Below are 12830 nucleotides of genomic sequence, written 5' to 3'. Positions count from 1 at the left end.
TGTAATATACATTGCAGAAGGCCTCGATGGTAAGGTTTGTCTTTTTGCTGATGACACAAAGATATGTAACAGGGTTGATGTTCCTGGAGGGATACACCAAATGGAAAAGGATTTAGGAAAACTAGAGCAATGGTCAAAAATCTGGCAACTAAAATGTAATGTGGATAAGTGCAAGATAATGCACCTGGGGCGTAAAAACCCAAGAGCAGAATATACAATCAGTGATACAGTCCTAACCTCAGTATCTGAGGAAAGGGATTTAGGGGTCATTATTTCAGAAGACTTAAAGGTAGGCAGACCATGTCATAGAGCAGCAGGAGATGCTAGCAGAATGCTGGGGTGTATAGGGAGAGGCATTACCAGTAGACAGAGGGGGGCACTCATGCCGCTCTACAGAGCACTAGTGAGACCTCATCTGGAGTATTGTGCTCAGTACTGGAGACCATATCTCCAGAAGGATACTGATACTTTGGAGAGAGTTCAGAGAAGAGCTACTAAACTGGTACATGGATTGCAGGATAAAACTTACCAGGAAAGATTAAAGGACCTTAACATGTAGAGCTTGGAAGAAAGACGAGACAGAGGGGAGATGAGAGAAACTGCTAAATACATAAAGGGAATCAACAAGGGAAAAGAGGAGAGAAGATTTACAAGAAGAAAAACTGCTACAAGAGGACATAGTGTTAGATTAGAGGGGCAAAGGGTTAACAGTAATATCAGGAAGTATTACTTTACTGAGAGAGTAGTGGATGCATGGAATAGCCTTCCTGCAGAAGTGGTAGCTGCAAATACAGTGGAGGAGGTTAAGCATGCATGGGATAGGCATAAGGCTATCCTTCATATAAGATAGGGCCGGGGGCAATCCATAGTATTCAGTATATTGGGCAGACTAGATGGGCCACATGGTTCTTATCTGCCGACACATTCTAGGCTTCTATATGTGTATCTGTAAGTGTATATAGTGTGTGTGTATACTGTGTGTGTGTGTGTATATATATATAGAGGGGGGATAGTGAGTGTCTGTATATATATATATATATATATATATATATATATACACACACACTGCTCAAAAAAATAAAGGGAACACTTAAAGAACACAATGTAACTCCAAGTCAATCGCACTTCTGTGAAATCAAACTGTCCACTTAGGAAGCAACACTGAGTGACAATCAATTTCACATGCTGTTGTGCAAATGGGATAGACAACAGGTGGAAATTATAGGCAATTAGCAAGACACCCCCAATAAAGAAGTGGTTCTGCAGGTGGTGACCACAGACCACTTCTCAGTTCCTATGCTTCCTGGCTGATGTTTTGGTCACTTTTGAATGCTGGTGGTGCTTTCACTCTAGTGGTAGCATGAGACGGAGTCTACAGCCCACACAAGTGGCTCAGGTAGTGCAGCTTATCCAGGATGGCACATCAATGCGAGCTGTGGCAAGAAGGTTTGTCAGCGTAGTGTCCAGGGCATGGAGGCGCTACCAGGAGACAGGCCAGTACATCAGGAGACGTGGAGGAGGCCGTAGGAGGGCAACAACCCAGCAGCAGGACCGCTATCTCCGCCTTTGTGCAAGGAGGAACAGGAGGAGCACTGCCAGAGCCCTGCAAAATGACCTCCAGCAGGCCACAAATGTGCATGTGTCTGCTCAAACGATCAGAAACAAGATGTCAGTGTCTCACCGACCCCAGTGCTGGGTATACCTCCACAAGATGTCAGTGTCTCACCAACCCCAGTGCTGGGTATACCTCCACAAGATGTCAGTGTCTCACCGACCCCAGTGCTGGGTATACCTCCACAAGATGTCAGCGTCTCACCGACCCCAGTGCTGGGTATTCCTCCACAAGATGTCCCTGTCTCACCCTCCCCAGTGCTGGGTATTCCTCCACAAGATGTCAGTGTCTCACCGACCCCAGTGCTGGGTATACTGCCTCAAGATGTCAGTGTCTCACCGACCCCAGTGCTGGGTATACCTCCACAAGATGTCAATGTCTCACCGACCCCAGTGCTGGGTATACCTCCACAAGATGTCAGTGTCTCACCTACCCCAGTGCTGGGTATACCTCCACAAGATGTCAGTGTCTCACCTACCCCAGTGCTGGGTATACCTCCACAAGATGTCAATGTCTCACCGACCCCAGTGCTGGGTATACCTCCACAAGATGTCAGTGTCTCACCGACCCCAGTGCTGGGTAACCCTCCACAAGATGTCAGTGTCTCACCGACCCCAGTGCTGGGTATACCTCCACAAGATGTCAGTGTCTCACCGACCCCAGTGCTGGGTATACCTCCACAAGATGTCAGTGTCTCACCGACCACAGTGCTGGGTATACCTCCACAAGATGTCAGTGTCTCACCGACCCCAGTGCTGGGTATACCTCCACAAGATGTCAGTGTCTCACCGACCCCAGTGCTGGGTATACCTCCACAAGATGTCAGTGTCTCACCGACCCCAGTGCTGGGTATACCTCCACAAGATGTCAGCGTCTCACCGACCCCAGTGCTGGGTATTCCTCCACAAGATGTCCGTGTCTCACCCTCCCCAGTGCTGGGTATTCCTCCACAAGATGTCAGTGTCTCACCGACCCCAGTGCTGGGTATACTGCCTCAAGATGTCAGTGTCTCACCGACCCCAGTGCTGGGTATACCTCCACAAGATGTCAATGTCTCACCGACCCCAGTGCTGGGTATACCTCCACAAGATGTCAGTGTCTCACCTACCCCAGTGCTGGGTATACCTCCACAAGATGTCAGTGTCTCACCTACCCCAGTGCTGGGTATACCTCCACAAGATGTCAATGTCTCACCGACCCCAGTGCTGGGTATACCTCCACAAGATGTCAGTGTCTCACCGACCCCAGTGCTGGGTAACCCTCCACAAGATGTCAGTGTCTCACCGACCCCAGTGCTGGGTATACCTCCACAAGATGTCAGTGTCTCACCGACCCCAGTGCTGGGTATACCTCCACAAGATGTCAGTGTCTCACCGACCCCAGTGCTGGGTATACCTCCACAAGATGTCAGTGTCTCACCGACCCCAGTGCTGGGTATACCTCCACAAGATGTCAGTGTCTCACCGACCCCAGTGCTGGGTATACCTCCACAAGATGTCAGTGTCTCACCGACCCCAGTGCTGGGTATACCTCCACAAGATGTCAGTGTCTCACCGACCCCAGTGCTGGGTAACCCTCCACAAGATGTCAGTGTCTCACCGACCCCAGTGCTGGGTATACCTCCACAAGATGTCAGTGTCTCACCGACCCCAGTGCTGGGTATACCTCCACAAGATGTCAGTGTCTCACCGACCCCAGTGCTGGGTATACCTCCACAAGATGTCAGTGTCTCACCGACCCCAGTGCTGGGTATACCTCCACAAGATGTCAGTGTCTCACCGACCCCAGTGCTGGGTATACCTCCACAAGATGTCAGTGTCTCACCGACCCCAGTGCTGGGTAACCCTCCACAAGATGTCAGTGTCTCACCGACCCCAGTGCTGGGTATACCTCCACAAGATGTCAGTGTCTCACCGACCCCAGTGCTGGGTAACCCTCCACAAGATGTCAGTGTCTCACCGACCCCAGTGCTGGGTATACCTCCACAAGATGTCAGTGTCTCACCGACCCCAGTGCTGGGTATACCTCCACAAGATGTCAGTGTCTCACCGACCCCAGTGCTGGGTATACCTCCACAAGATGTCAGTGTCTCAGGAACTTGTCCTGTGGTCTTGAGCACCAATTCCAGCCTGACAATGACGTCTCCTGCAGTTCACAAGTTGTCTTATTGTCCCACTCTTCTTGAAAGGTGGCCCTCAGGTCATTGAGGTTCGGAGGTACAGAGTTACAAGCTTCTACGTGGCAACTCAGAGGTTTTCAATGGTATTTAGATCTGGAGAAAGTGCAGGCCATGTGAGGTCCCCCAGTCTCCAGCAGCCGTTCTCTAATGATGGACCTCGATGAGCTGGCGCATTGTCCTCCATGAAGATGACATTAGGCCTGTGCTGTTCCTGCAGAGGCACATTGACTGGAGTAATGATGATCTTCTGGTAGTCTGGGCTGTCACTGGACCAGTCACACAGTGTAGGGAAGTTCTGTACGGACTAGACACACCTGCCCACACTGTGACACCACCACCACCAAAGGCTGGTCTGGTGACCACAGTGGTTGATGCAGAGCGCTCTACGTGACGTCTCCAACATCGTTGGCGGCCATCATTTCTGCTTAGCGTGAATAGACTTTCATCAGTGAACAGCACTGAGGCCACTGGTCCCTCGTCAGTGTAGATGCTCCCTGGTCCATACAAGACGATGACGCCTGTGCCTGGTGGTGCGGTCAGGAACCTTGCAGGTCATCTGGATCAGTCCTGTATCACGGCTAAATCCATAGCTGTGCAGATCGGAGCATTGACCTTGTTTCCCAAATTCCCCTTCCCAGCCTGATACTGGTGTCATAGGGAGATACTGGGGAGACATGAGCACCCCCCCCCTCCTCCTACACCTGACCCCCATGTGAGGTCCTAGTCTGATACTGGTGTCATAGGGAGATACTGGGGAGACATGAGCCCCCCCCCCCCCCTACACCTGACCCCCATGTGAGGTCCTAGCCTGATACTGGTGTCATAGGGAGATACTGGGGAGACATGAGCACCCCCCTCCTCCTACACCTGACCCCCATGTGAGGTCCCAGTCTGATACTGGTGTCATAGGGAAATACTTGGGAGACATGAGCCCCCCCCCCCCTCCTCCTACACCTGACCCCCATGTGAGGTCCTAGTCTGATACTGGTGTCATAGGGAGATACTGGGGAGACATGAGCCCCCCCTCCTCCTACACCTGACCCCCATGTGAGGTCCCAGCCTGATACTGGTGTCATAGGGAGAAACTGGGGAGACATGAGCCCCCCCCCCCCTCCTCCTACACCTGACCCCCATGTGAAGTCCTAGTCTGATACTGGTGTCATAGGGAGATACTGGGGAGACATGAGCCCCCCCCCCCTCCTCCTACACCTGACCCCCATGTGAGGTCCCAGCCTGATACTGGTGTCATAGGGAGATACTGGGGAGACATGAGCCCCCCCTCCTCCTACACCTGACCCCCATGTGAGGTCCTAGTCTGATACTGGTGTCATAGGGAGATACTGGGGAGACATGAGCCCCCCCCCCCCTCCTCCTACACCTGACCCCCATGTGAGGTCCTAGTCTGATACTGGTGTCATAGGGAGATACTGGGGAGACATGAGCACCTCCTCCTACACCTGACCCCCATGTGAGGTCCCAGCCTGATACTGGTGTCATAGGGAGATACTGGGGAGACATGAGCACCCCCCCTCCTCCTACACCTGACCCCCATGTGAGGTCCCAGCCTGATACTGGTGTCATAGGGAGATACTGGGGAGACATAAGCCCCCCCCCCTCCTCCTACACCTGACCCCCATGTGAGGTCCTAGTCTGATACTGGTGTCATAGGGAGATACTGGGGAGACATGAGCCCTCCCCCCCCCCTCCTACACCTGACCCCCATGTGAGGTCCTAGTCTGATACTGGTGTCATAGGGAGATACTGGGGAGACATGAGCACCCCCCCCCTCCTCCTACACCTGACCCCCATGTGAGGTCCTAGTCTGATACTGGTGTCATGGGGAGATACTGGGGAGACATGAGCACCTCCTCCTACACCTGACCCCCATGTGAGGTCCTAGTCTGATACTGGTGTCATAGGGAGATACTGGGGAGACATGAGCCCCCCCCCCTCCTCCTACACATGACCCCCATGTGAGGTCCCAGCCTGATACTGGTGTCATAGGGAGATACTGGGGAGACATGAGCCCCCCCTCCTCCTACACCTGACCCCCATGTGAGGTCCCAGTCTGATACTGGTGTCATAGGGAGATACTGGGGAGACATGAGCACACCCCCTCCTCCTACACCTGACCCCCATGTGAGGTCCTAGTCTGATACTGGTGTCATAGGGAGATACTGGGGAGACATGAGCCCCCCCCCCCTCCTCCTACACCTGACCCCCATGTGAGGTCCTAGTCTGATACTGGTGTCATAGGGAGATACTGGGAGACATGAGCACCCCCCCCCCCTCCTACACCTGACCCCCATGTGAGGTCCCAGCCTGATACTGGTGTCATAGGGAGATACTGGGGAGACATGAGCCCCCCCCCCCTCCTCCTACACCTGACCCCCATGTGAGGTCCCAGTCTGATACTGGTGTCATAGGGAGATACTGGGAGACATGAGCCCCCCCCCCCCCTCCTTTTACACCTGACCCCCATGTGAGGTCCCAGTCTGATACTGGTGTCATAGGGTGATACTGGGGAGACATGAGCACCCCCCCTCCTCCTACACCTGACCCCCATGTGAGGTCCTAGTCTGATACTGGTGTCATAGGGAGATACTGGGGAGACATGAGCACCCCCCTCCTCCTACACCTGACCCCCATGTGAGGTCCCAGTCTGATACTGGTGTCATAGGGAGATACTGGGGAGACATGAGCCCCCCCCCCCCCCCCTCCTACACCTGACCCCCATGTGAGGTCCTAGTCTGATACTGGTGTCATAGGGAGATACTGGGGAGACATGAGCCCCCCCCCCCCCTCCTCCTACACCTGACCCCCATGTGAGGTCCCAGTCTGATACTGGTGTCATAGGGAGATACTGGGGAGACATGAGCCCCCCCCCTCCTCCTACACCTGACCCCCATGTGAGGTCCTAGTCTGATACTGGTGTCATAGGGAGATACTGGGGAGACATGAGCACCCCCCCTCCTCCTACACCTGACCCCCATGTGAGGTCCCAGCCTGATACTGGTGTCATAGGGAGATACTGGGGAGACAAAAGCCCCCCCCCCTCCTCCTACACCTGACCCCCATGTGAGGTCCTAGTCTGATACTGGTGTCATAGGGAGATACTGGGGAGACATGAGCCCCCCCCCCCTCCTCCTACACCTGACCCCCATGTGAGGTCCTAGTCTGATACTGGTGTCATAGGGAGATACTGGGGAGACATGAGCACCCCCCCCTCCTCCTACACCTGACCCCCATGTGAGGTCCTAGTCTGATACTGGTGTCATAGGGAGATACTGGGGAGACATGAGCACCCCCCCCCTCCTCCTACACCTGACCCCCATGTGAGGTCCTAGTCTGATACTGGTGTCATAGGGAGATACTGGGGAGACATGAGCCCCCCCCCCCCTCCTCCTACACCTGACCCCCATGTGAGGTCCTAGTCTGATACTGGTGTCATAGGGGGATACTGGGGAGACATGAGCACCCCCCCCCCTCCTACACCTGACCCCCATGTGAGGTCCCAGCCTGATACTGGTGTCATAGGGAGATACTGGGGAGACATGAGCCCCCCCCCCTCCTCCTACACCTGACCCCCATGTGAGGTCCTAGTCTGATAGTGGTGTCATAGGGGGATACTGGGGAGACATGAGCACCCCCCCCCCCTCCTACACCTGACCCCCATGTGAGGTCCTAGTCTGATACTGGTGTCATAGGGAGATACTGGGGAGACATGAGCCCCCCCCCCCCTCCTCCTACACATGACCCCCATGTGAGGTCACAGCCTGATACTGGTGTCATAGGGAGATACTGGGGAGACATGAGCCCCCCCCCTCCTCCTACACCTGACCCCCATGTGAGGTCCCAGTCTGATACTGGTGTCATAGGGAGATACTGGGGAGACATGAGCACACCCCCTCCTCCTACACCTGACCCCCATGTGAGGTCCTAGTCTGATACTGGTGTCATAGGGAGATACTGGGGAGACATGAGCCCCCCCCTCCTCCTACACCTGACCCCCATGTGAGGTCCTAGTCTGATAGTGGTGTCATAGGGGGATACTGGGGAGACATGAGCCCCCCCCCCCTCCTCCTACACCTGACCCCCATGTGAGGTCCTAGTCTGATAGTGGTGTCATAGGGGGATACTGGGGAGACATGAGCCCCCCCCCCCCCCTCCTCCTACACCTGACCCCCATGTGAGGTCCTAGTCTGATACTGGTGTCATAGGGAGATACTGGGGAGACATGAGCCCCCCCCCCCTCCTCCTACACCTGACCCCCATGTGAGGTCCTAGTCTGATACTGGTGTCATAGGGAGATACTGGGGAGACATGAGCCCCCCCCCCCTCCTCCTACACCTGACCCCCATGTGAGGTCCTAGTCTGATACTGGTGTCATAGGGAGATACTGGGGAGACATGAGCCCCCCCCTTCCTCCTACACCTGACCCCCATGTGAGGTCCTAGTCTGATACTGGTGTTATAGGGAGATACTGGGGAGACATGAGCCCCCCCCCCCTCCTACACCTGACCCCCATGTGAGGTCCTAGTCTGATACTGGTGTCATAGGGAGATACTGGGGAGACATGAGCCCCCCCCCCCTCCTCCTACACCTGACCCCCATGTGAGGTCCTAGTCTGATACTGGTGTCATAGGGAGATACTGGGGAGACATGAGCCCCCCCCCCCCTCCTCCTACACCTGACCCCCATGTGAGGTCCTAGTCTGATAGTGGTGTCATAGGGGGATACTGGGGAGACATGAGCCCCCCCCCCCTCCTACACCTGACCCCCATGTGAGGTCCTAGTCTGATACTGGTGTCATAGGGAGATACTGGGGAGACATGAGCCCCCCCCCCCCTCCTCTTACACCTGACCCCCATGTGAGGTCCTAGTCTGATACTGGTGTTATAGGGAGATACTGGGGAGACATGAGCCCCCCCCCCCCTCCTCCTACACATGACCCCCATGTGAGGTCCCAGCCTGATACTGGTGTCATAGGGAGATACTGGGGAGACATGAGCCCCCCCCTCCTCCTACACCTGACCCCCATGTGAGGTCCCAGTCTGATACTGGTGTCATAGGGAGATACTGGGGAGACATGAGCACACCCCCTCCTCCTACACCTGACCCCCATGTGAGGTCCTAGTCTGATACTGGTGTCATAGGGAGATACTGGGGAGACATGAGCCCCCCCCCCCCCTCCTCCTACACCTGACCCCCATGTGAGGTCCTAGTCTGATAGTGGTGTCATAGGGGGATACTGGGGAGACATGAGCCCCCCCCCCCCTCCTCCTACACCTGACCCCCATGTGAGGTCCTAGTCTGATACTGGTGTCATAGGGAGATACTGGGGAGACATGAGCCCCCCCCCCCCCCTCCTCCTACACCTGACCCCCATGTGAGGTCCTGGTCTGATACTGGTGTCATAGGGAGATACTGGGGAGACATGAGCCCCCCCCCCTCCTCCTACACCTGACCCCCATGTGAGGTCCTAGTCTGATACTGGTGTCATAGGGAGATACTGGGGAGACATGAGCCCCCCCCTTCCTCCTACACCTGACCCCCATGTGAGGTCCTAGTCTGATACTGGTGTTATAGGGAGATACTGGGGAGACATGAGCCCCCCCCCCCTCCTACACCTGACCCCCATGTGAGGTCCTAGTCTGATACTGGTGTCATAGGGAGATACTGGGGAGACATGAGCCCCCCCCCTCCTCCTACACCTGACCCCCATGTGAGGTCCTAGTCTGATACTGGTGTCATAGGGAGATACTGGGGAGACATGAGCCCCCCCCCTCCTCCTACACCTGACCCCCATGTGAGGTCCTAGTCTGATAGTGGTGTCATAGGGGGATACTGGGGAGACATGAGCCCCCCCCCCCCCCTCCTACACCTGACCCCCATGTGAGGTCCTAGTCTGATACTGGTGTCATAGGGAGATACTGGGGAGACATGAGCCCCCCCCCCCTCCTCTTACACCTGACCCCCATGTGAGGTCCTAGTCTGATACTGGTGTTATAGGGAGATACTGGGGAGACATGAGCACCCCCCCTCCTCCTACACCTGACCCCCATGTGAGGTCCTAGCCTGATACTGGTGTCATAGGGAGATACTGGGGAGACATGAGCACCCCCCCTCCTCCTACACCTGACCCCCATGTGAGGTCCTAGTCTGATACTGGTGTCATAGGGAGATACTGGGGAGACATGAGCCCCCCCCCCCTCCTCCTACACCTGACCCCCATGTGAGGTCCCAGTCTGATACTGGTGTCATAGGGAGATACTGGGGAGACATGAGCCCCCCCCCCCTCCTACACCTGACCCCCATGTGAGGTCCCAGCCTGATACTGGTGTCATAGGGGGATACTGGGGAGACATGAGCACCCCCCCCCCTCCTACACCTGACCCCCATGTGAAGTCCCAGTCTGATACTGGTGTCATAGGGAGATACTGGGGAGACATGAGCCCCCCCCTCTCCTACACCTGACCCCCATGTGAGGTCCCAGTCTGATACTGGTGTCATAGGGAGATACTGGGGAGACATGACCCCCCCCCCCCCATCTGTCTCGGCAGCTGCTGTGTTCCTCGGTGTCAGGTGGCGGCTGCACAGCCGTGTGCTCTCCACTCATTTGGATAAATTTGCAAGTGATGTGACTGATAAACCCTGTGACTGAAGGGACAATGGGGCCTCGTGACACGGGTGTAAGCTCCGGAGAGCCGCCATCATTACCTGCCTCACTCTAATTAGGTTAGGTTAACTTTTAGAATCAATAAGATTTCTGCTTGCTGTTAGTGAATGGGAGGCTTCAAACCTAACAGTTCTTACAGCTGATGGTTTGTTGCAGTTGTATCCAGTGTTGGCGTGTTAACTGCACTGATACATTGTAACAAAATAGACAGGATGGAGATTCGTGCTGCTGTCACTTTATGGATCTGAGGCCTCCGTGTGAATGAGGGTGATTGCGAAATAAGGGGTGAACCGCGGTGGACGGGGCCACACAGCGACTCAGTCTCAGGGTGAGCTCTGCCGCCTGGAGATGATGAGGGTAGTAATGAGCTTCACGTCATTTGTTCTCCACAGGACTGAAGGATGTCGGACGGTCACGAAGGCCGAGACTCAGAGAATAACTGGGTGATCCCCAGTGAAGAGGTAAGAGAGGACCCCCGAAGGTAGAGTGAAACCCCACTGTCTGATCTTAAAGATTACTGCTCACCGTCTGTGTATGGTCTAGTGATATCAGTGGTGATCCTGACCCTAGGATCTCACGACCTCCTGTATGTGACTGATATCCCCTCTTATAACGCTTCAGGGCTGATATAATCCTGGACGGTATGGTCCGGGCTCCTGTGTGTGACTGATATCCCCTCTTATAACGCTCCAGGGCTGATATAATCCTGGACTGTATGATCCGGCCTTCTGTATGTGACTGATATGCCCTCTTATAACGCTCCAGGGCTGATATAATCCTGGACTGTATGATCCGGCCTTCTGTATGTGACTGATATCCCCTCTTATAACGCTCCAGGGCTGATATAATCCTGGACTGTATGGTCCGGCCTTCTGTATGTGACTGATATCCCCTCTTATAACGCTCTACTACTGATATCCTGGACTGTATGGTCCGGGCTCCTGTATGTGACTGATATCCCCTCTTATAACACTCTACTACTGATATCCTGGACTGTATGGTCCGGGCTCCTGTATGTGACTGATATCCCCTCTTATAACGCTCCAGGGCTGATATAATCCTGGACTGTATGGTCCGGCCTTCTGTATGTGACTGATATCCCCTCTTATAACGCTCTACTACTGATATCCTGGACTGTATGGTCCGGGCTCCTGTATGTGACTGATATCCCCTCTTATAACGCTCCAGGGCTGATATAATCCTGGACTGTATGGTCCGGGCTCCTGTATGTGACTGATATCCCCTCTTATAACACTCTACTACTGATATCCTGGACTGTATGGTCCGGGCTCCTGTATGTGACTGATATCCCCTCTTATAACGCTCCAGGGCTGATATAATCCTGGACTGTATGGTCCGGCCTTCTGTATGTGACTGATATCCCCTCTTATAACGCTCTACTACTGATATCCTGGACTGTATGGTCCGGGCTCCTGTATGTGACTGATATCCCCTCTTATAACGCTCCAGGGCTGATATAATCCTGGACTGTATGGTCCGGCCTTCTGTATGTGACTGATATCCCCTCTTATAACGCTCTACTACTGATATCCTGGACTGTATGGCCTGGGCACCTGTATGTTGGGGATATAAAAAAAAATGCTTTATTGATCATGAGGTGGACATATAAACACCTCAAAAAGAGTTCAATCGAAAACCTAATTATTTTGTGGAATCAGTAAGAACAGAGTACAAGCGTCTATGCAAAAATATAAATCTTTTTGTTATACAATAATTTCAAATACAATCAAAGATTAATCAATGAAAATTTCAATGATACACAATGATATGCAGTACCCAACAGAATACAAATTTATCAACACAAGAATTTATGCAATTCTGCTTACAATTATGAGAGTTATACCATCATCTGATTATGCACAGAAATTCAATCAAGAAAATGACAGTTACGAGCCCTTGCTCTGCTAAAACTATGAACAATCTCGGATTGTATTGTTAGTATTGCAATAAAGCTTATAAATTTATTGGCTTGATATCGAACTAGGGAATATAAAGATTCCCAACAGAGAAGTTTTCTTGTGGTATCAATATTAGATCTTTTATTCAGTTATATGCATCGTAACTGAACACCGCCAATATTGATGCAGCACCTTAACACTATATCCACACAAAATGGGGATTTTGGCCAGATATCAAGCAAATCAATTTATCACTACTACACATGCATAAAATCATACATTACCTGAGAAGGTAGGTGATAGGCAGAGTCTAGGGGAAGTCAGCTCTCAAAGAAGGTAGGTGATTCGCAGTCTAGGGGATGTCAGCTCTCAAGAGTTTTTCTGATAATCAAGATCCTTCTCCCGGCTCTCTTTCTTTGTTCCTCCTCCTCTTTCTTTGTT

At 53.3% G+C, this 12830-nt stretch overlaps 1 protein-coding gene across 3 annotated transcripts in view; it reads left to right on the top strand.

Moving 5' to 3' along the window:
• The window catches only part of PBXIP1 (PBX homeobox interacting protein 1), a 50237-nt gene that overhangs the window by 19229 nt on the left and 18178 nt on the right, over positions 1-12830 (top strand). For all 3 annotated transcript variants that reach the window (XM_040411873.1, XM_040411872.1, XM_040411874.1), the window contains exon 2: positions 10863-10931. In XM_040411873.1, the coding sequence (XP_040267807.1) occupies positions 10872-10931 (60 nt within the window). In that variant the 5' untranslated portion in view covers positions 10863-10871. The remainder of the gene's footprint in view (positions 1-10862; positions 10932-12830) is intronic.

Source organism: Bufo bufo, chromosome 11 (assembly GCF_905171765.1).
Source record: "Bufo bufo chromosome 11, aBufBuf1.1, whole genome shotgun sequence".
Lineage (NCBI taxonomy): Eukaryota > Metazoa > Chordata > Amphibia > Anura > Bufonidae > Bufo > Bufo bufo.
This window is presented reverse-complemented; position numbering and strand designations above follow the sequence as displayed.